At 40.2% G+C, this 23,265-nt stretch overlaps 2 protein-coding genes across 3 annotated transcripts; both read right to left on the bottom strand.

The window, feature by feature from the left end:
* Window positions 1-2,355: 2,355 nt before the first annotated feature.
* Window positions 2,356-11,254, bottom strand: LOC124661009 (ubiquitin carboxyl-terminal hydrolase 14-like). The gene is made up of 19 exons (XM_047198867.1): window positions 11,134-11,254; window positions 10,871-11,048; window positions 9,943-10,055; window positions 9,527-9,863; window positions 8,876-8,970; window positions 8,331-8,464; window positions 8,196-8,252; window positions 8,004-8,081; window positions 7,463-7,517; window positions 6,446-6,526; window positions 5,798-5,996; window positions 5,660-5,717; window positions 5,460-5,582; window positions 4,706-4,794; window positions 4,390-4,479; window positions 4,111-4,284; window positions 3,881-4,005; window positions 3,556-3,682; window positions 2,356-2,751 (listed from the first exon to the last, which is right to left on the bottom strand). Exons 1-19 carry the CDS (start codon window positions 11,227-11,229, stop codon window positions 2,573-2,575), a joined length of 2,388 nt encoding a protein of 795 aa, XP_047054823.1. The 5' UTR covers window positions 11,230-11,254; the 3' UTR covers window positions 2,356-2,572.
* An 887-nt stretch (window positions 11,255-12,141) lies between these two features.
* On the bottom strand, window positions 12,142-22,960 carry LOC124661123 (transcriptional corepressor LEUNIG-like). 2 transcript variants are annotated; one of them, XM_047198979.1, is made up of 19 exons: window positions 22,820-22,960; window positions 22,659-22,723; window positions 21,850-21,950; window positions 21,391-21,500; window positions 19,408-19,758; window positions 19,218-19,306; window positions 18,175-18,262; window positions 18,025-18,100; window positions 17,672-17,721; window positions 17,249-17,557; window positions 15,667-15,879; window positions 15,319-15,564; window positions 15,072-15,192; window positions 14,648-14,757; window positions 14,399-14,548; window positions 13,737-13,892; window positions 13,345-13,461; window positions 12,821-13,024; window positions 12,142-12,693 (listed from the first exon to the last, which is right to left on the bottom strand). In XM_047198979.1, exons 2-19 carry the CDS (start codon window positions 22,691-22,693, stop codon window positions 12,553-12,555), a joined length of 2,667 nt encoding a protein of 888 aa, XP_047054935.1. In that variant the 5' UTR covers window positions 22,694-22,723; window positions 22,820-22,960; the 3' UTR covers window positions 12,142-12,552. The 2 variants fall into 2 exon arrangements, with proteins under 2 accessions (XP_047054935.1, XP_047054936.1); XM_047198980.1 differs by having other exon boundaries at window positions 17,672-17,724; window positions 21,850-21,947.
* Window positions 22,961-23,265: the final 305 nt, after the last annotated feature.

Here is a 23,265-nt window from a genome sequence, read left to right as displayed (position 1 = left end):
TGGGATCTGGTTACCTTGGTTACTGACAGCGGCGTGTGGAGGGCATGAGGCCATTGCTCCCGCGACAACCCGGCTCCGGTGAAAGACGTCTTGTGGGCGTCTCCGGCCAGCCGGCCGGCCGGCGCAGTGAACAAACAGACTAGATCTACTATATATTTTCCATGCTCCTTTGCGTGGATTTGAACGAACACACACATAGCATAGAGATTTGGTGACATGCAGACTAGATCTATTAGGGTAAGGGTAGGGTTAGATTTGCAGATTTTTTGCGCGGCATCAAGATTTTGGACTATGAGATTATGGTTTCGGGGAATCTGGTAATGCAGTACTTCGATCTAGTAGTTATTGCTCTCATGCATGGCAGATTCACTACAGAGGTTTCTGATTATTGATAAACTAGATTTACTTTAGATGGTAAGTGCATAGGAGGCACGGATTTTTGCATGACCATTTTCGATGACTACAAGATGCTTGTTCGTCCATTGCTTGCTCATATGCTTTTTGTGTTTATTTGTAGGAGGATGATTATAAGATAGAACTATGATAGTATCACTGGGATGATCAACATTTAGCAAGTGTTGGGAACTACCACACTAGTAGTGCTCTGTACCCGCTAAACATTAGCGAATCTAGCACAAAATGTCAGGGTGGTCCAACAGTGTAACTTTTCATTTAATAATTTTTGTTTCTTAATTCTCGAAAAAAAAATCTAAGTTCTTTTTCTATGATATATAGGCTATGTAAAAAATCCAGGGTGGTCCATGCACCACCTTGGCCACCCATTAGATCCGCCTCCGCAGCTAAATATCTGATTATCTCAATGACTTGTGCGCTAAGTGTTTATGAGGCCTACATTGTTTTACACATATGTCGTTGTGTTCTTTGGTTGATGATTACAATTAGGCAACATGTAAATATGACTGGATTAATCCCCATTTGGCATATGTTATGTACAAACATAGATGTTGTCCATGGTATTTGCTACATGGTGAATTATCGCACTGCCACATGTTTGCTATCATACTATGAGGCCTTGGCCTTCTTCAGGATCAGTTCTTAGCTTGTTGTGTGCTATGTAAATATGAGGCTCCCAAGTCCCAACTGTGACTGGTGTGTGATGCTTTGTGACGATGATTACAATAATAAACAATTTAAGGCAAGGGGATCTCTCCATGCGTTATCTATGTGCAAGCACAATGCTTGTTCACTATACTGATCTGGAGACAATCCCTTTACCTTGTGGGTGCTAATTTATATAAGGCGTCCACTTAGTAGTGATTGAACTAAAATCTTTAAAGAGCCCATAAAGTCACCATATATCAACAGCATGCTTTTAGGCTGCAAATCATGCAACAAAACAGCTTGAACTAAAATCTCCAAACAGCCCCTAAACGCAGTGAAGCAATGAAGTTAACTAGGAGCTCATTTCTACCCACGGCATGCCCCAAAAGATACCAAAATGAACTGTTAAAACTAAATAACATCATTGCTTTAGATGGTAAGAGCATCTCCAGTCGCGTCCCTCAAAAAGCGTCCGGCACAAATGATTTGGAGCACGTTTGGGACCGCGCCGGACAAAAAGAGACCAAAAATCTGTTCAAAAAATAGGCCCTTCCCAGCCGCGTCCCTCAAACAGCGTCCGGATGCATGCATTTTAACAGAAGAAACCAGCCCATGTGGGAAAGTAGGTGAGAGAAAGTGTGGGGAAAGAGACTAGCATGTGGGGACTAGGGGCTGCATGCATGCGTCCGGACGCTATTTTGTGTCCGGCGTCCCCGGTAGAGACTCTATGCATAGAGTCTCTACCGGAAGTCTCTACCGGGGACGCCGCACACAAAATGAGGCGCTAATTAGCTTTGGGGGACGCGACTGGACGGTTTTTTTCCCCATTTCTTGTCCGCGGTCCCCCGACTGGAGATGCTCCAAGTGCTCTTCATTGTAGCATCATTGCTAGTGCTGTCGTCCAGGGTGTAGAAGTTCGATGCGCAATGTGTGATCTAAATAACAAACTGCAAAACGTAAAATTGAAAAACACACCAAACTGTGAACGATTTTAGGCTCCAGCAACAAATGCAAGCTGGGAAAGAGTATTTCTAATGAATCTACAATTTATTTAAATTTCACCTATTACATACTAATGAACTGTTAAAACTGCTACAGTAACTTGCTTTAAAGTTATGTTGGCGTTTGTCGTTGCTAGTCAAATGGTGGCACAGTCACGAAGTATCCACTATGTTCCTAAATATAAGACGTTTTGGGAATTCAATTTGAACTCCCAAATTGAACAGAGGGAGTAGTAAAAAAGCAAAGCTCGTTTAAAATACCAGTAAATTAACAGAACGCTAACAGATTGAATGACTCCAATACAACCATCCATTCCTTCCATTGCATGAACAGTCACATGGTACTAGCATAAACGTACTTTAGTTGCCAATGCATAATGTCTAAACCAACAAAGCAGCTTCCTAGGTGACCAGTCTACAACCAGCACGGCAAAACAATCCTTTAAAAAGATTTGCAAAAGATAGGCGTGCTTGAACTATGACTTCATTCTTTGCCCGTGATGTCTGCTTCAACTGCTAATCCTCTGAAAGAAATAGAGGTATCCCATATCCTTGGGCAGGTCAACAGATGCAGCTACCTTGCTGTCGTTGAAGATTGCCCACCTCCCGTCTTTGAGGACATGGGCCACATAGTGCCCACAATGGGTAGAGGTGCCCATATGGCTCACAAACGCCATCAGCTTGTATCCTAGACAGGAAATATATTGTTAGCTTACTACTGCTAACGAGTTTTAATCATAGCTTGAGCAACAAAATTACAAACAGTACTACAGTACACCCTCGGTTCCATATAAGTTGTCGCTGATTTAGTACAACTTTCTACTAAATCAGCAACAACTAATATGGAACCGAGGTAGTAAAATATAAGACAGACCAAGGTAGCAATATTTTGACAGACTTAGAAATAAGACGGAATCATTTTAGGAGATGTTCGTCACTGGGAGCATTCCAGTATTAAAACTTATAATAAAAGATTTCTAACTGATTATCTACTCCCTCCGATCCATATTAGTTGCCACTAAAATAGATGTATCTAGATATATTTTAGTTCTAGATACATTCATATTAGTGGGAAGTAATATGAATCAGCATCTGATTAACTTTGTAATAAAAGATACTACGGTAAAATATCTATATTCAGACATGCATTGAGCATGTGTTACATATGTAGAGTTTCAAGGGTAAGTATAAACCACCGACGAACAACAATTCTTATGAATTATTTCGTCCAATTGGCAACCACATATAGGGCGGGGAGGTGGAAATACTACAACTTGAATTGTCATTATTCCAAAAAAATCAACTAATTCCACAAGAGAAAATACGCTCCTTAAAACTATTGCACAATAGTAACTTACCAGAGTTGAGCATACACAGGCAAACAATAGTTATTTACTTGCAGCAATTACATTAGGGTGTTACGCTCTAATTTATTCATTTGCAAGAGAGATGGCTCAAAATAAAGGCAAACAGAACTGGCGGAGAAACTTACTGCCACTTCCATCTGTTATGTATGGATCCTCATCTTTTACATTACTTGCTGAAGAATCAGCAGAGACGGAGCTAGATGCATCAGGGTTGTTGAAAACCCAGTCCGTGGCTCTCTCAATATTCCCACCCTAATACATGACACAGCAAGAGTATCAAGGACATGAAGTTAATGGGCAAACGGCAGAAAAGGAAATGCAAGGCTGATACGGCAAATACGCAAAAATCAACTTCCCAAAGGATGGCAAACACCAATTTTCAGAAGTATGGCCAACATTTATGTCTATTATTTCCATATAATTTAGACGATGTAATCATAAGAATCTTACGGAAGCTTTCAAGGCCATCCGGGCAACATCTTCTTGAAATCCAAAGGATATAAGAGTTTGAACACTTGCTTCATCAATAGTGCTTTCAGCAGACGTTGGATCTTGAGATATCGGATCATCAATATCTGCACAAGTTGATAGCAGTTTCATCGGTCAGAAAACTTAAATGTTAACCATTTAATGATGAACAAAGCGATAAACAGTGGAACCTTTTGCTTCTGCATACCAACCTGGATCATCCATGTGTGAGAGGAGCCAATTCATCGCCTCCTCAACACCTGTATTCGATGTATTTATAGCAGCTTTCTGACAGCGAACATAATTGAACCCCATGCTTGCAAGGTGGGACACAATGTCCTCATTGGCAACAGGACGAGCAGGTTCTACTTTGTCACCAGAAGAAGCTGAAAGATGATATTGCTAAGTCATCAAAGATGAAAGTGACCTTTGAACAGAATGAATATAGAATGCTCAGACAGAAAAAGAAAACTGATATGAGACGATCAAACCTCCTTCAGGTAGTAGCTCTTCCCCAGGCTGTACACCTTTGCTGCGCATGTGCGATATATCGATTATATCAGGCACATCAATATAAACATCTGAGATAGAAACAAAATGTCAAGACTCAAAACATGGAAATATGATTGATTTTGTTAATCATCCAGAACTAATATAAGTGCCTATCAGGGATGTGAGCAACTGAGCACCGCCAAACTCATCATTCACTCCTAGATTTCAGGCAAAGACCATAAGAACTTACCCAGACTATATCGAGTAACAAAAGACCCAACTAACTCGAAATTATGATAGTGTGAGGAGTATTACCGAGTTTCTTTGGCACCCATCCTTCCCCCATTACAAACTTACGCATCTGCAGCACCAGGTAATCAGGAAAAGTTTTAAGGCCAGTAGTCCTGCAATGAATTTTTTATTGTTACTTGTCATAAGATGAATGTAAATAATTTGCCAATAAGAAGCCATCTCCCGGTTCTTAAACATCACTAAACAAAAATATCCAGTCACTACATAATCAAACAGAACACTTTACTGTCCAGTACACAAATGTAAATAGATAAAACATTCTTACTGATCCAGAAAGACAGTTAGTAGAGAAATGAAGCAAAGTCGAAGGGTTCACCGCAAATCCACAGCAGCTACTGACCTCTCAAACGGTCATATTAAGAGTACCACAAGAACCGCAAATTAAAACTAATTGGCAGAATTCCATATTGAAGTGCAGCCAGTAGAGCATTACACTTCTATCGCACTGGTCTAAGCTGAACTAGTACTAGACAACATTTCATATGAATTCTAAAACTACTTATTGTTGATCCTCAATACATTAGCTTTTCTTGAGTTCTGATTTGACTAATAATCAATAATCCGGGCAGAAGAATGACTATCTTTCAATTGTTCTACCTTGATACGCTACAGTTCAAAGGAAAGCTTTGAATTTCACGTCAGATTATCACTAAAATATATTAATCGAGTGACATGGATGACGGGATTAGACAAGTGCATGAGAACTTTGATGGCATCTTTTAGCAACTACTGAATACAGATTTGAAGATATACATACTTAATTGCTGTTGTCTTTGAATTTAATGCAGTGCTGTAAAAATCAGGAACTTCGTCTTCGCCTGAAAAACTTGCTAAGCATGCCTCTAGTGGGACTCTTGGCCTCACAATTTCCTCACTAGACCTGTCATGGAAACACAATGATAACGACGTCATGGTACACACTAGGCAGTAGGATCTGCATAAATATGAGAGACTTACACTTCCTTTCCATCCAAGTCCATTGCAGCTTTCTTCTCATGAAACGCTTCTAGCTGCTCTGCATGCCACAGCCACACAATGTCAAGCTTCCAATACACTGAAATCTATACAGAAAAAGACTAGGATTTAAAGAACCACCTTTGTTAGTCGCTTCGTGCAACGGTATGCTCAAAGAAAGATTGTTTTCAGAATGTGTGTTGTAAGAAACTTTGCCAGAAGGGCATTGAACCCGGTGCTCAACAATGAACTTGAAACCTGAAAAGGGATTTGACTGGTGGTCTCCATGGTTTGCCTGATCAACTTTTTCAATAAGATGAAGGAAGAAGTCCAGGGCATCCTGGACAAGTAAATAGGATAATGAAAGTTAAGAAACTTGCTGTAGTCAAAACTCTGGTTCAGTAAATAAAAACAGCATCCAAATAAATAGCACCTCGATACAAAATAGAAAAAGAGAAAAGGTTCATTTTCTCTACCCATCAACTCTCAGAAGTCTAGGTTTAAACCCTTAACTCTAAAATCAGAGAAATCACGCTCCCAGCTATCAACAACGCACATTACCACTCCCCAAAGACTCATCCAAAGCAGTTTTGGATGGCATGGCAGTGGTTTTTGAATGTGGTAGTATAGTCAACGAATAAACATGAAGTATAAGGAAATAAGAAGAAAATATCATACTGGAACTTAGAAAATTTAAAGAAAAATCAGAAGTATACAGAAACTTCACTAAAAAACAAGAAATTAAAGAAAAGTAGGATGCGTTGGTTTTGCCAATAGGAATAAAGGTACCTGTTGCCTCATACTGGAAAACTCAGGATGACTTGCTGCAATAACAGACTTGAACATACGGGGACGTATTCCTACTTGTCCCTGTAAAATAAAGATAGAGCCAGATGATTATAGAACAGTGTGGATCAGCAAGCCAGATCGTGAGAACAACACAAAAGTACGATGGGTATTGGGCAGTTGGGTACTGCAACCTCTTGTACTGCTTAAATGAAGGGTATAGAAGTAGTAGAGGACATCATTTAACTAGAGTGGATAGTAAAATGCATAGAATCACAAAATAACACATAAACTGCAATCATGTTTGTATAAGATAGGACAATAGAATATTTGAAGCACTTCTTTCCACCCGAACCTATATGGAATATAGCGATAACGGGCTTGCGAAGCATGGTCATTGTTGTGCAACATCATTCTCACAGAAACTCAACCTTCACTACTCCAGCCAGAGAGCATGTAACTACCGTTGGTGCTGTAAATGTCAAAGCTCCTTTCCTTTAATTAAACTAGTAGCATGCCCGTGCTATACTACGGAACAAAAGGATGATGCAAAACCTAGTTAACTCGAATTGTATGTCAAGTTAATCGCTGATATGCCTGTAGGTTTGTATGGTGGCACTTGTCGGGATTGAGATAAAGAAGGCAACAAAAGGAGTGAACAAACAACCACAAACTCAAATCTTCATGAGCAAAACCATATAATAAGATAAGATGCAATTTTTATATCCAAAAAAAATTGGTGTATTTTGAACTATTGTGCAACCTCAGAAATTTTAGCCGGACCAACCAATTTAACACATGAACATGGTTTGCCTATCAGTACAAAGAAAATCTCCACTTGCATTTAACCTACTTCGCGAGAAATCAACGAGAGCATTGCCTATGCATTTCACAGAAGTTAAAATGAAGCAAGAAAGTAGTACAATCCAGACTGAATTATCAGTTCACAACCCACATGAACACCAGAATTGCAAAGGGCACATACAAACAATAAAAGATCAAGATATAACAAACTATTACCTCCTGATTGGGCTTAGAATATTTACCAGAGAGTATACCATGCGCCAACTTTGTCCTGAAAGGAGAGTAAACAGTTCAAGGACATGAATGCCTAGATCAAATTCTTGCACAAAAACATGACTCCTTACTCTTCTAAGTATCACGCTAATGATAAATTCTTATGAGTCTACAGTTCTCTCTGTAATGCATGATGCATGATTAATGTAACATTGCTATCGAGTTGCACTAGTTTGTACCAGCGAACTAGTGCCCCACTGAGGTGATCATTAAGTATTTCCCAAGTGGCCAACAACTGCCAGGGAGAACGGAAAATGGCTGAATAGAATCAAATCTAGGAGTAACGTTGTCTATGACTTCAGGAATCTAACTGTAAGAATATGATGACTTCAAATTAAGGAAATAAGGAATACAGACATATATCTCCTTTGTTTTCAGATTGCATTCCTATAAGCTAACCAAACTGCATCTCAAAACTGTACCAAAATGTAGTGGCACAATTAATGAGCACACCCAAACACATAGGTCATCCGTAATAACTTACATTTGCATGTTAACATCCAATGTTGGATCAGCTTGGGACATTGCGAATGCTGCTTTCAAACTCTGCTTCTCGAAGTACCTGAAACATTCAAAGAATAAATAATGGAAGAGCAGATGCTACTTAGGGCGAAGAGGGTGGGGTCAACAGTTGATAAATAAATCACACGGTATCATATGAGGAAGTAGAACCAACCTTGATATAAATGGATGGGTTGAAAACATAACTTGCATTATTGAAGCCATATAGCAACTGCAAAGGGAGAAAAGATATGTATTACTTACAAGTTATTAGAAGAGAAGAGAACCTTATGTAGTCAAACCGTGATACCTATTTCCAAGGTTTACAAGGCCAGTATAGCCCGGTCCATATAAAGGTTCAGCATCTTTGCCACTTTCTTGTATTCTATTCCAATCAAAATTTGTGTTGTGGTCAAGTTCTCTTTCGGCAGTGGTCATCTCAGTCTGCAAGAACAAAGAAAACAGAACCTCGTATAAAGAAGGGCAATGAATAAATCATGCATCAATGCACTGCCATAGCTAATTTTTGTGTCTATTGTCTAAAATTAGCATAGACACAGATCTTTTACCTGGCCAATAACACCAAGAGCAACCTATTTTCATACCAGGCAATAACTAAGTTCTTTATAGGTTCAAGCATGCAATGATCTTCGATAAGTAATACCATTCCCTAAAAGTTCAATATCTAACTCAATCTTGATTCATGATTTACATTTAATGCAATAAATCTATAAATCTATAATTAGGAGTCAGACTAGTATGTTTGCTGTCAAAAACCATTTTACTTGACCCATCTTTAGAAGGAGTGAAAACCATTATCACAGATAGGCGCCACTATAAATGGTTGCAACTCACCTTTTGGAGTGAAGAAAAATCGATACCAAAATGTGATAAGTGCTGAGCCAATAGTGGATCTTCAACGCTGTCATCTTCCGGGTATGAGTAAACGTCTGAGCTGTCACACAAATTTTGGTATGAATAGGTAATTTACTAAATAGAAAAATTAATGGACAAAGCAATCTCTGCTGAGTGGCCTGTCTTATAAGGCTCTATTTGTATACATAAATGCGTACGCGGGACATAGCTTTATACCAAAAGGCAAAAGTTTACAAGTAAACCTACTACTATATGAAGATAACACCTGGAGGGTTGAAAAAAACAATTAAAAACTTTTTAGACATTTATTAAAAAGATGTACCTTTGATACCAGTTAGAAAATACTCAATTCATGTCACTCGCTTTTTACATTTCAACTTTGTATGCCCATGAATGCAACTTCCACATTGTTTTTTCTCACAGAAAATTAATAAATGTTACTAAAAGTGTGTTATTCCAGATAAACATTTATGTCAAACCTACTGATATCGTTTTCATACAACTGGCTTTGAAGATGAAAAATATTTGATTGCACATTTGACAGTCCTGCTCCTTCCAAATCAGGAACATAGAGTAGCATATAATGAAAATAGCAATTCCAAAACTGCAAAAGTTCAAGTGTAGCATTACCTGCTCCTTCCAAATCAGCAGTAATTGTTCCAAGCTTTACCGCTAGAGGATATTTAGTCTGCTGGTAGTGTTCAACAGCATGATTATTCCCACCACTTCCATCCCAGACCTTCCTCCCACAGAGGATCATACCATCGGTTAAATTTAACCAGAGATTCTCTGTTTTATCACACTTGCTACACTTCCATCCATTAGGAGGCACAATTACACCATTGTCTAGTTGTTGCAGATCCATAGCATGTGCACTGATTAGCTTCTTGTCAGCCACCCATGAAGCCAGTTGTTGCTTTCTATCAGCACTTTCAGCAAGTATAACTTTATCAACTGCGAGCCTAACCTGTAGATTTATACTACATTAAATTCTAATAACTATGGACATAATAGCTTCACCCTTATACATTCAACCTAAATTTTACCTTCTCTGGCAAGTCAACTGATGGAAATGGGAGAGAAGCAAATTCAGGCAAGACAACAATTTCATAAGTAACGTCATACTCAGGTTCTTGTTCAGAAAAACCTCCCTCCACTCCTATAAATCAAGGGAAAAATTTATTAGTAACATGGCGATTGCTTCAAAATGAAGATGACAAATAGCTCTATTCTCACTGTTCAAAAGTGCAACTCTTATCAGCCCATCTGAAAATGTAGTTTCTATGGACCCCATATTTAAAGAACGGACAATCAGAAACTTCTGGACAGTTACTAACAGTCTCACCACAAATTCATATACTTGGATTTTCAGAATATAGCCATGTGCTGATAAGAATTGCACTGTCTCCAGACCTTGGGAACGTAATTATTATCAGCACATAATTTATATTCTGAGAATCCAAATATATGCATAGACAAGTCTCATACAAAACTAGTACACACGGCAACCATAAACAAGGCCATAAAAACAACAGTCAACCAACAAAACAGACACCTAACATTACATCTTAATTTCTAATGTTTATTTTATACTATGCCACAATCTCCATTTAAACATAATATCAACAAAAAAAATAAAAATAAAACACAGCAGTACTGCGAGGCAGGAATTCAGGGGGGAAAAAGGACCAATAGCAGAAGATAGTTGTTTTACACTAGACTGAGCAGGGCTGCTATGCAAAACTAAAATTCACTTTACTGGAGTAATCATATAAAACAAGCCAGCCGTAGCAGAGCACGTTGTCTGCAACAAAGCACATCTTACTCGCACAAATTCCTATCCTATATGGTGAACCAGCTCTACGGAAACAAATTGATGTGAATCCATAGATCATATGTTCTGTATCATGACATCCATAGCAACGAAACAACCAAATTAAACACGATGTAATGTGCGACAGAGGTAGGCCATACCGATGGCGAGCAGGGTGGGCTTCTTGAGCGGGCGATCCGCCTCCTCGGGGTCGGGCTTCCGGCGCTGCACGATGCGGAGGTACACGGGGTTCTCCGTCTTCTCGAAGTTCCAGGCCACGTGGTCCCTCCCGAACGCCAGGAACGAGTTCATGTCCACGTACAGCCCGCCATCCGACCTCTGCGCAGACACGGGAACAGCTGGCGTCAAACCCTAGCACGATCGAGGCGGCGAGGAGAGGGATGGGGGGGGGGGGGGGGCTTACGGGGGTGTCGAAGGAGACGCAGCACTCGTCCTTGTGGATGCGGTTGGTGGGCTCCGGGATGCGGACCTTGTGGAGGCTCGCGCGGAGCAGATCCATGGCCGCGGGCCGCGGCGGGCGACGGCGACGGCGACGGCGGAGGCGGGTCGCGTCTAGGGTTTTGGGGGTGGGGGAGACGGCGAGGAGAGGAGAATTAGAGCAGAGAGGTTTGGAGCGAGGGGAATTTATGCGGTAGGGGTTAAGTTAATCCGGGCCCTGCCTTTGGAGTTCACGTTTTTTTTCAGGGAAACTTGACTGAACATTCTGGATTACACGAGAATCTTCAGGATTTGAAAACGTCCATCGCTTTTTATTTTAAAAAATTTCAAAATTGACCTTTATGGCGCGATGAAATTCAATCGAAAAGTCAAAATGACGAAACAAAGGTACTTCCTCCAATTTATATTACTTAACACTAAAATAGATATATCTAGGTATATCTATTTTAGTGGCAGATAATATGAATAACTAAAAATCAAGGAATATTCCGTTTCACGAAAGAAAAAAACCAGGGTCTATAACCAATTTCCATTATTTTGAGCGAAAGCCAAAGCCCAATCAAACAACGTAGCACTGAACAAGATGATCGTGCGCTTACCTCTCAGATAACCAAATATGAACCGGATGAATCCCTGCAGAAATGAGCACAGAGCTTGGAACATAGCCGGGCACGCCTGCACGAGATGTCCAGACAAGATTCAGGTAGCCTGATCGCATTCCTCCGTTCCTCCGCCGTGTTAGTGTTGAGATTTATCAATCTTTACATACATCGTCTGAATTAAGAGCAGGACGGCCAAATATTCCTTCCGTGCGTGGGTTGCCAGATCTTTTCCACTTTCCTAGTCACGAAGCATCCGCATATTGTTTGACTCTTTTTTCTAACTTTCTTCAGATCAAGCATATGGCTGAATTTGATACGCTCTGCCGACACACAAAGATACCAACCCTAGCATCTGTTAGGGGTTTCGAAAATTTCAAGAAAAGCAATGGTCATTTCATTGAGATGCAGTAAGAAGTACGAACTAGTAACAACCTAACACATCTCAGACCATAACCATTTCAGAGATCAGGATTGCAGGTGTCAGTCAAACCTGAGACTGAGATGCACTATAAATATTAGCTGATGTCCTATACAAAAGGCTAGTGTCCCAGCACTAGTAATAATCCACCCTCAACGGTTCCAGGGTTAGCAACCAACAGATTGTACTCCAACGGTCCAGCCAAACATATATCCAGTTCTGCATAAGTAGGGGACTATACTAACTATCTAGAGTCTCCACCAGCGACACAGCGGACCAGCCGGGGAGCAGCTCACGGTGCAACAAAAAGGCGCCCATCCATGGTTACGGATCGGAGCGCGGTGAGGGCGAGCTCGGGAACGGTTCATTTCCACAGCTTGACATGCTTGTCATGACTGACAGAAGCAACCAGGCCAGAGCTCGAGGAGGCCAGGGCGGAGATGAGGCCGTCATGCGCCGCGACAGTCATGCTTCTGTTCTCCAGCAAGTCCCACAGCTCAAGAGACTGCATTTGTTCGACACAAAAACACTTGTAAGTGCACGGAGGCTTACAAGTGTGAACATTAGGAGGAAGACTGCTTCGGATGTGTCTTGATTGTAAGATACCGGTACATGCTAAAAAAAACACTTACCTGGTAGCCGCCAACGATGAGCAGAGATGGATACGAAGGGTGGAAAGTGCACGCGTGAAACTTGTTCCCGTTGCTGTTGAGTTCTTGAACGCTGTTCTCGCTGGCGGAATTCAAAGACCATACTTTCACTGTGTCTTCACTGGTGGAGGCAAGATATTCACCAGAGGGGCTCCAACACACTGAATCAACATGACCGGTGTGGCCCTGCAAAAATACCCAAAAAAAAGAGTGATGCTTGAGTGATCACTTCCCATAAACTCACAAATTTGAAATTACTACTAGCGAAGTAAAATCAGGTTACAACAGCCAACTGATGACTAGAGAAAACACTTAGGTAAGAGCAATTTTTCATTAACAGAAATGAATCTCGCAAAGTTGACAATGAACAATTGAAAAATATTGGTAGATGTCCAGATTTAGTTGGACACTATATCCTGAGATAAATCCATGAACTAAACATAAACAGATTGTATGCGCCCGGTTGTTAGGTAGAAATATAGTGGTTGGAGCCATCCCGTACAAACCTCAAATCTCCTCACACAAGCTTGTGTTTCCACGTCCAGTATAGACACAACATTCTCTGAAGCTACTGCAAGATATGCACCATGACGTGGCTGAAATCTCACCTGGCTCGAACCTCCCTGCACAAGGAATGCATGTAAGTAAATCAACTTTATTGAAAACATGCAAGTCAAGAAATGCATGACCATCTGCCACTTGTGCTGGTGTCGTCTCGCTATTTTATAGCTGTCCTTGACAAATTAAACAATTATGTATTCTATGACGTATGTCTTCAACAGACAGCCACTCAGCATGTACAACTTCTATAAATAAAATTTTACGATACAAATATTTTGTGTGTCACTCACAACAAAGCAGAGATTGACAGAATGTTCAACTAGCAAAATTGAGTAACCTTGAAAATTCGGACAGCTCTTCCATTGTTGATACTCCAGAATCGTATCTCACTATTCCCGTCACAAGAACACACGAGGTCATCCTTGTTTGGGTGAAAATCCAGTGACATAACAGATGCTGAGTGCCCCGTAAACATGCAAGCTGCGACATCTTGCTGCAAAAATAAATTATAGGGGTCAAATGTTAACAACGCTGCTATTGAAAACATATCGTAGAAAAACATAAGACATAGTTTATTGCATTGGACATCTCCCAAGCATCCAAATCTTCACAGATCAAAACTATCATAAATATCTCCTGAAGAACAAATAAGATTTACTTCCAAAATGAAGAATTCATGCCATGTAAGGAATCTAAGAACTGATGCTGTGGATGGTGGATCTTTCATAACAGGTAGTCTTTCGTGCGAGGATTGCTTGAACTGCATTCTCTGTGACTCCACAGCCTAAATAACTATAGTTTGCAGTTTTAGCACAAAGGTAACTGAGAAGGCATGTTAACTGAGTCATAAAAAATTTAGCAATGTGACGTATCATTAGATGTTACTTGACAGAGTCATGCAATGCAACATATCCAAAGCATGTCAACTTGACTGGCAGACGTATCACAGGGAACAGATGGTAAGAAGAATTGGACTGTTGACCAATCACACAGGCTTACATTGTCTACGTCCCAGACCCTGACAGTTTTGTCAAATGATGATGTAGCAAGAAGTGGACCGCTTGGACTAAACCGTACATCAGTTATCAGAAGAGAATGATCCTCCAATGTTGCTTTTTGTTTCAAAGTTTCAGCATGCCACAAGACCACCTGCATTGCAACAAAGTAATATATTTGGATGCAGGACTCCACAAATATACAATATCCATTTGACTGAGTAGCATCATTAGCATGAGCATGCATGTTTACCTTCTTATCATGACCCCCAGTAGCAAGTAGCTTTCCATCTGATGAGAAGTGACAGCAAACAACCTTGTTTGTGCTTGCTCGAGCTGAAGAAATCTCTCGGAAGGTCAATCCTGCGTACAATACACACACAAAATTGACTATAAAACAAATTTAGGATATGGCTTTCCACAAAATAGTGCAACGTATTGAGCCAGCATATTTTTCTTTGAAGCGTGTTAGGTAATTCCCGTTCGTAAGGAGCCCAAGGTTCCCATTAAAAAAAGGGCCCAAGGTTTGTAATTTTATACACTTGGTTTACATAACTTCAACCTAGTTGAGTAACCCAGTTGGGACCAGTTTATACTACACCGCTGACCCAGCCAATGAGTGACAATAAATTGTGACAAGCCTTATGGCACTAATCAGATCAACCAAAGTATCACACCTTTAGCAGAAGCCATACAACGACTGCGGGCATCACTTGGACCTGCGGCATCATCATGCGACAGGAACGAGTCCACATTATCTCCCAAGCAGTCATCCTCCCCAAGACGATCCATGCCGACCTTCAGAGAGTCAAGGCATAAAAGAATGAACCCATAGAACAGAGATATTGCAAGCTAACTCTCACACATCAACGTAACAGGCTAATACTAACGATTCATCCAAATACTTATCAAACTACAACTTACAATTTGATCTGTTGGCGATTCCCCTGTGCCTGGAGCATCGGCACCAAAAACAACCATAGACTTTGATATGCTTGCATTATGATGCATCGATGGCATTGAGACGGTGTCTCCTGGAGTATCTGTGGAAGGGGTTGAGGGTGCCGAGCTGGGACAGGGGCCAGCAGTATTCATAGTACCAGAGCTGTTAGCTGGACCAGATGATGAGGCAGGCTGTTTGCGTTTTCGCCCATTTTGATTCTTGGATACCTGCAAAACCTTATCAGAGTTTGTGGTTTACGAAATTATGTAAAGTGGAAGATTTAACAAAAGGACATAAATAAAATAATACTCCACGAAACAGAGTAAAACCTGTTCATTTCCACGAAAGGAATTGCACGAGAGTCCATCCATAATAACACCACTTCCAGCAACCATTTTTTCATGATGGCCACGAAAGTCAAGGTAGTGATTTGAGCTTTGTGGTTGCTGACTCAGTAATGATTGTTGAAGGAGCTGCTGCTGACTACTGCTTTGTTGTTGCTGACTGCTGCATTGTTGTTGCTGCTGCATAGCTGCTATCTTCTACTACAAAGAACAGAAGTGATGAGGGTCTATATGAAGATATAGAAGTTACCTCAAATGGTAGTTGTGGGGTACCATCTTGTGATCATGCAAACTTCTAGATTTACAAAGAGTACTTGAGAAGAACTAAGGGTGGTTGAACCAACGCAAAACTTTTAGATTGTCAAAGATGATTATTGTTCACAATTTGAATTTGCATTCATTTTCTAATGGAGGTGCACGAGTTCAAAGTGATTCTAAGATGGAGGTGCACTGAGTTCATTGTGGCTTTTCAAGCTACCAGAGAAAGCATTCAGATAAGGCAGTTCATCGTTGAACTAGAAGTGGTTCCAAGTGTCTCCGGTCCATTAGATCTCTATTGTGATAACAGATCATGACACTAGATGTCTAGATGTCAAACGCAAAAGCATACAAAGATTGGATGGGCATCAAAGAGGCCCGAGGAGCTGCAGATTAAAGCATGCCTCCATTTATCACCTTGAAGGAGCAGAGCTTGTTGACAGCAACCTCCTCAGGCAGCACGCTACAAAAAGCAGTCCCAAGCTTTCAGGAAATATTTTAGAATCAGGCTGGATATAGTTCTTGGCCGGAGATTGCCCACTCTTGAAAACTCTGCTCTTGACTGGGGAGAAAGAGGTCAGTTTGAACCCATGGTGCTGCTAGTTAATGTGTGGCCACTTTTTGATCGAGTCCAAAATGATTGGGGTGGGCTTGCTTCTGGTTCTGGGCTTGTCAAGATGGTGCTTATAGACTAGCAGAGGCCCACTGAGACGGGACTTGTGGGCTTCGAATCTGCCATTCAGGGGCTTTGGGTTGATCACGTGACGACCAGTGACCTCAGAAATAGCCTGGAGTTGCAGAGTAGGCGAGAGCTCAGCCAGGTTACCATTCTCTTCACAGGAAGTTTTTTGGGAAAGCTTGTGAGGATTGCCAGCTCAGCTTCAGAGCTAAGTTGTCATCCACATGGACAACAAATCATACGCAAAACGACCCTAGGCTTATAATATTTTATGATGGATTTAAATAAAGTTTGATGACTGCTTGCTGCTAACCAGAAGATTAATATTCAATACAGGGGTGAACTTTAAACTCGGCCCTAAGTTCAGCAGGGTAATCTACACTTATCTCGTAAGAAAATTGATAATTCAGAATACCAAGTTGTCAACATGGCATACTTTTCTTATGATAAATTTAAATAAAATCTGATGACTAACCGCTGACCAAAATTCAGTGTTATAGTGTGGTAGGAATCAATTGGTAAACACAGAAGAAAAGAAACAAGATGTGAACTACATGCATAAATCTGTAGTGCAAGTATGAGCAGTGAGCAATCATATGCATATACCAAAATATGCAAGTCAGAACTTACCTTCATCAGCATATCTGTCTCGAGGCGCTGCCCATGTGAATACATGTTTTGCAGTGAAGGCCCCACACTAGGAATAATCTCTGGGAATGCGTTTGACGGGCCATCCCTTCCAGGAACCATGTTTCGACTGCTCAAAAGCATCCGAAGCCTTCTGCCATCCATCTCCGTAGATGACGATGTAATATTTTGTTGTGCTTGAAGCAGAAGCTGTTGCTGCTGTGGAGTGAGAAACTGAAGATGGTGCAACGCTTGGGGAGTCTGAACAAAAGATTTTTGTTGTAGATATCCAGATCGAAGCTGATCTAACCCCTGAACAGTTATGACAAATTGAAATACATCATGAGAACATAAAATATTTAGAAGCCATACTTGCCGTGAATTTACAAATTAGATGCCAGAGATCTAATGTAGTGAAAAACTAACCGTAAGAGGCCACCCTTTCAAGGTCAGATTATGCCCTGCTTGATTAGTGCCTGCTAGACCAAAAAAAGTATCAAACAGTAATTTCAGTATGTAAATGAAGGAACAAATTTCGAGGTATTAGGCCATCTAATAAGCAGTCAGACTTCAGATATGCGCCAGATAGCTACAAAAGCAAAAATGAGCGTTCACGAACAAAAAGTAAATTATTTGCAACATTATCAATTATAATTAATAGAAATATCGAAAATATGTTTTCAGGTTCCGTATACTATGAGGCTATAAATGTGAGAACAAGATGACATCAGGCATGAAAGCAGAAACACCAAAATATACTATAGTTCAATGGCAAACACCTGGTATTCCAAGTAATGATCCGTCTGCGCCTGCAGCCCTAAGATTTAGAGTGGCATTTGTGTCTGCCTTGATTTCCTGGTACGATTCAACTTAACCAGTTATATACATTGGCATATTAATGAACGCAATATCTCAAGTAAACTATCTACCTGTGTTGATCCCTGAAGCTGTAGGCTTCTGGCCTGAGCTTGTTGCAAAGTACCTGGCACTCCACCAGCAGATCCTTGAAATATTTGCCTAAAAATTAAGAACAGCAACCCAGTTAAAAGTTAAAACACACGTAAAAAGAAGCCAAAGATTTTTCCCTAACAACATTCATGTAAACAGCAACAAAATGATAATATCAAGCATAAAGGCAAATAACTGAAATGTCCTTGTAACTGAAAGAAAGAAAAAAAATGTCGTAATAGCATCTGTCAACCACAGAAATGCTTTACTTCGACTTTTCATGCAGTGGGTCCTTATGGACCTGGTAAAAACATTTGCAGGACTTTGCACAATTTATCAGCAAACCAATAGCCTTAATGAATATTAAAAACATGCCCAAGGATTCAATCAAATAGATTTGCCTACTAACTTTAAATTCACCTGTAAAAGTTGTAATGGCCATTTACGCATTTAGATATTGAAACTTCGACTTTCAAAATCAGTATGGATGGAACAGATTTATTTTGAAGTAAATAACAGTTCCATTAATTCCATTCAAGACACCCAGATTTGCTAGAAGGTCATCGGAAATGCAGCCACTTGAAATGTTGGAATATATTAAAAGAGTGAACTTTGGATAAATGTTAAACTAGAAACAGATATAAAAGGATAAAGGTACTGTATGTTTTTAAATTCTTACTAGGTTACAAAATAACCTCTTATTTGTGATAAACAAGTCATCCTGAAAGAACAATATGCAAACAAAACTACGGCAGGAACAAGCTTCATGACTATGAACCTAAAACTAGAGTCTACAAGGAACTAGAAAACTACAAATTGAAGTGAAAAAAAATAGAATTTGAGGACTTATTCAGTGGTTGGTAGATGGCATTTGGCTTAGATCTCCACAAAGATGAGGACTTTTTGCACTAGTCAGTATCCTATAGAAGATGATGCCACCAAACTGCTAGTTATCTGCACTACAAACTTCACTACAAGTAAATGCAATACTAGCAGGCGTTGATAAGTGGTTTGTAGTTTGTACCCTGAAGCATGAGCTGATAATGCGGAAGATTTCAGCAAAGATGCCGGGTTTGATTCCAGCAGCTGCCCAATGTTTTCATTAAACCTTTGCTGCAGTACGAGTTGGCATGGAAATATTAATGCATGTCACTTATATCAATCATATTTGAGGGGGGTTTAAGCAACAGTACAAACTGCCGCTGAGGAACTACCTTTACTGATGCATCATCCAAGGTGTCACTCTGCACAGGAATCTTCATTCTCTCTTCATATATCTTTGGAGACGAAGAATTTGTCGCTACAGTATTTAGTTGTGGTGGAGGATCAGCAGATACTGAACCATTCTGAGGACTAGCGGGCAAATAATTGCTATCGTTGCGCTGTTGTTGCTTCTGGTGGCGCCGTTGCTGCTGAGGATGTTGCTGCTGTTGTTGTTGCTCCTGCTGCTGTCTCTGTAGCAGGAGCTGATGCATATGAATCTGCTGTGGTGACTGCTGGGCATGAACATGCTGCTGCTGCTGCTCCAATGATGACTGCTGCTCTCGAGATTTGATCGACTGTGTCTGGGACGCAATGGTATAGTCATATATGGGAATAGCACCACGCAGACAAGCAAGGAAAAGATACTTCACGATTATGCAAACCACATTGTATGGCTAGGAGTGGCAAGCAGTTCCAGAGAGGGAGGCTAGGTGGTAGCCACTAGAAATAAACAGGTACTGACTACTCAGTAAACAAGTCTAATGGATTCATGTGACCTTGGCTACTGGTGAGCACTAACAAATTTATAGTTTTATAGATTGAATGAACATAAAAGTACTATCTCTCTTCCAAAAAAAAAAAGGTATATAAATTTATTTGAAGTCCAAGTTTACTAAGTTTGACCAAATATATAGAAGAAAATATCAGCATCTACAACATTGAATAAATACACTATTAAAATATATTTTACGGTGAATCTATCGATATTGATTTGGTATTGCAGATGTTCATACTTTTGTCTGAAGAATTTGTCAAACATAGGGCTCATTTGATTAATAGGATAGGCAAAGCATAGGAATAGGAAAGACATAGGATTGAGATGTCATGCATACTTGAATCCTATGGGAAGATGAAGTGTCTTTGATTGTAGCACAGAAATTTTCATTAGGTATGAAGCTAATGTTTTTTCCCTAGGATTTGCACTACAAGATTCCTATAGGATTATTTCCTATGGGATATGTTCCTATGAGGCTATGAATCAAATGGCTTATGTAGGAATTTTCCATAGGATCGAAATCCTAAACGATTCCTACACAAATCCTATGAATCAAAGGAGCACTCATAAGTGTCTTTGATTGTACCAAAGGAATTTTCATTAGGTATGAGCTAATATTTTTTCCCTATAGGATTTGCACTACAAGATTCCTCTAGGATTATAGGATTATTTCCTATGGGATATGTTCCTATGAATCAAATAGCTTGTGTAGGAAATTTTCCATAGGATCGAAAAATCCTACACAATTCCTACACAAATCCTATGAATCAAAGGAGTACTTAGAAGACTCTGACTAAATTTACAAGCCTTATTTTTTTGAGCGAATGCGCCTTATTTTTTTGGAACGGAAATAGTTGCTACAGACCATGGCATCAAGATAAAGTACCTTTTATCCTAACTAACAAGACAAATAGGTATCAGTGTTTTGTATGGAGAATTAACTTCTAGATTTAAGAAACATACAAAACATCAGGAAACAGATATGGTGCAGATTAGCCAAAACCCACCAGAATCTAGTTGATTTGTTGATATATGTGAGAAAAAACAATTCAAATGTAGGTTGGCTAATGCCAATAAGTCACAGGTTCTTCAATAATTGTGTGATTGCACAGTCATTTTTCAATTAGCTACATGGTAAAAATTGAAATGAACAGGAATGAACCACAAAGGCTTTAACCAAGATAGATCGATTAGGTTTCTTTTGTTGTATCAGCAGTATTGTGAAAAATCTTTGATTTTGCTTCCACTGGTCACGTGGAAATTTTCAGCATGCTTTACGATATGATTATATCAGTGAGTAGGGTATGCACGAACATTTTCAGGTTTACAGTAAAGTCATATAACCATATTGTTTAGCCACAGCAGCATCAGGGCAAGCAACAGCAGGAACTGGTAACAATCAATCTGCATGTGCTATAGCAGTATAGCCTATACAAACCTCAATGTACGAATTAGCAACATCGGAATGTTTGTCGTTAGTCCTTGAAATGAAGATGTCCCAGAAGACCGACCACCACTCGAAGAGGAACCCCCCTGGGGCGTCAATTGCTAATTGTGAAATTAAAGTGGCACGTGTTAGTACAAGAAAATTTAGTTAAGTTCTTCAAAATGCAGAAATATCAGACTGGCATAGATAAAATCAAACAAACACAAAACTTTGTTTAGCACACTTGCATATGTCTTACTGCACATCCAGTCATGCATCTCTCTTGCACAGGCAGCAAGCAATAAATATTTGCATCTGAAGGCGACAAAAATGGCACTGTCTACCTGACTAAGTGCCCTCTTTGGCTCGACGAATCAAAATATTTGGCCGTAATGCAGAAAGATAGAGCTTGGAACTAAAATGAAGCAACTACGTAATTTGATCACTGACACGCCGCAGTGTAGCACTCACCAACAGGATCTGGAGACAAATTGCCTTCTGCTTGAAATGCCTTTGCAGTTTTCTGCAGGTTCCTCTTCACCAAGTAATCATGGATGTACACATCCAAGCTGCTTCAGGATACATATGGCAAACATCAGTTCCACAGTCCAGATCAAATAGATCACCAAGGTTAATTAGATGGGACAGGCACGAAAGAACTTATTGAAATCTCGTGCTGAAAAAAAATCCACAAAGAAACCCCACAAGGCACTGGACACAACAGGAGATGCTAACAAAAAAATGGAGGAAAAAATAGAGAGATAAAATGTGCATTAAAGTACTGTACTAAATATGCATTAAACTATCTCAAAAAAACGATGCATTAAACTCTCAGGAAACCAAAAAGCGGCAAATACGCAAGAAACAAAACTTTGTCTGGAAGAAAAAGGGCAGAAAAGAAACATAGAAAGAAGGTAAAAGGTGACAACTTTTGCAAAAGAAGAAAGAAATATGCAGAACGGGAAAATAGCAAGAAACTCGAAGGAGGCCTGGAGCACTTGTTTCTTGAACAAATCATGTAGACCTAATGTTTTTGAGCGGGTAATCTGGTACCAGGGGAGAAGTGGGCGGCGTTGTAACAGAAAAAACACAAGAAAGAACAGTGTAAAACGACCAAGAAACCAGCCTGCATACGGAAATCAACAGGGTGAAGCTTCTCGACCACATTAAAAGGGAATGTGTTAAGGTCAAAAGAATAGCAGCAATATGTTTCCCTTCCAAAAGTAATCTGCACACTGAAATAGACAGGGAGACGGAGCAAGCAGAGAGATTGAACTCACATCTTGTCTGCGTTCCACGATGGATCCTCCGCCATGGCTGCCGCTTCCTCCAACTCGCGGCCACACTGCACGAGTACACAGGAACGCCTCAAGAACTGCCAAAGAGCAAGAACGCACGGAGCAGAGGGCGGCGAAGAAAAAAGAAAGATTTGACCGCTCACATTCTGCTCCAAATCTAATTTCGATGCCACCTTTGCGAAACGAAGCGCAAGTTGCTTCTTTAAAAATCTTCGATTAAAGAGGAGAAAAAGGTAGGTGCGCTTTGATTTAATAAGGGGAGAAGGGAGGAGAGGGGAGGGGAATGGAATAGAGGAATGGAATAAAAAGAAAGAGATGAACAGGAGGAGAAGAGGAGGACGAGCAGAGGGGGGCGAGGGCTTTGGCCGAAAACCCCAGTCCCCTGCTCATTTCGCACCCTCGCCCCTCGTGTACGCGTAAATTGTGAAAAGGGCATTTCAGAATATGTTTCTTGCGCTTTATTTGATTTTGTATACTTGATTGAATATATTTTTCCCCACTTGCGTTTACTGAATAGGCCTTCTTGGTTCTAAAAATTCTGGTCGATTTTGGCTTTACAATGATAAAAAATATATTTGTAAGGCCTTTT

Source organism: Lolium rigidum, chromosome 6, assembly GCF_022539505.1.
Source record: "Lolium rigidum isolate FL_2022 chromosome 6, APGP_CSIRO_Lrig_0.1, whole genome shotgun sequence".
In the NCBI taxonomy this organism is placed as follows: Eukaryota; Viridiplantae; Streptophyta; class Magnoliopsida; order Poales; family Poaceae; genus Lolium; species Lolium rigidum.
The sequence above is the reverse complement of the archived record's forward strand: the minus strand, read 5'-3'. Positions and strand labels throughout refer to the sequence as shown.

What these genes read in the sequence shown, in the direction of transcription:
- LOC124661009 (XM_047198867.1), bottom strand. Translation starts at nt 11,229, where the DNA reads ATGGATCTGCTCCGCGCGAGCCTCCACAAGGTCCGCATCCCGGAGCCC. An exon ending in TGCTGATTTGGAAGGAGCAG is followed by an intron (nt 8,971 to 9,526) that starts GTAATGCTACAC and finishes GTGACAGCTCAG; the next exon opens with ACGTTTACTCATACCCGGAA. An exon ending in TTTCCAGTATGAGGCAACAG is followed by an intron (nt 5,997 to 6,445) that starts GTACCTTTATTC and finishes TTACTTGTCCAG; the next exon opens with GATGCCCTGGACTTCTTCCT.
- LOC124661123 (XM_047198979.1), bottom strand. Translation starts at nt 22,693, where the DNA reads ATGGCGGAGGATCCATCGTGGAACGCAGACAAGAT. An exon ending in AGACAGATATGCTGATGAAG is followed by an intron (nt 15,880 to 17,248) that starts GTAAGTTCTGAC and finishes TCTTTGTAGTAG; the next exon opens with AAGATAGCAGCTATGCAGCA. An exon ending in CTGGGGGTCATGATAAGAAG is followed by an intron (nt 14,549 to 14,647) that starts GTAAACATGCAT and finishes GTTGCAATGCAG; the next exon opens with GTGGTCTTGTGGCATGCTGA.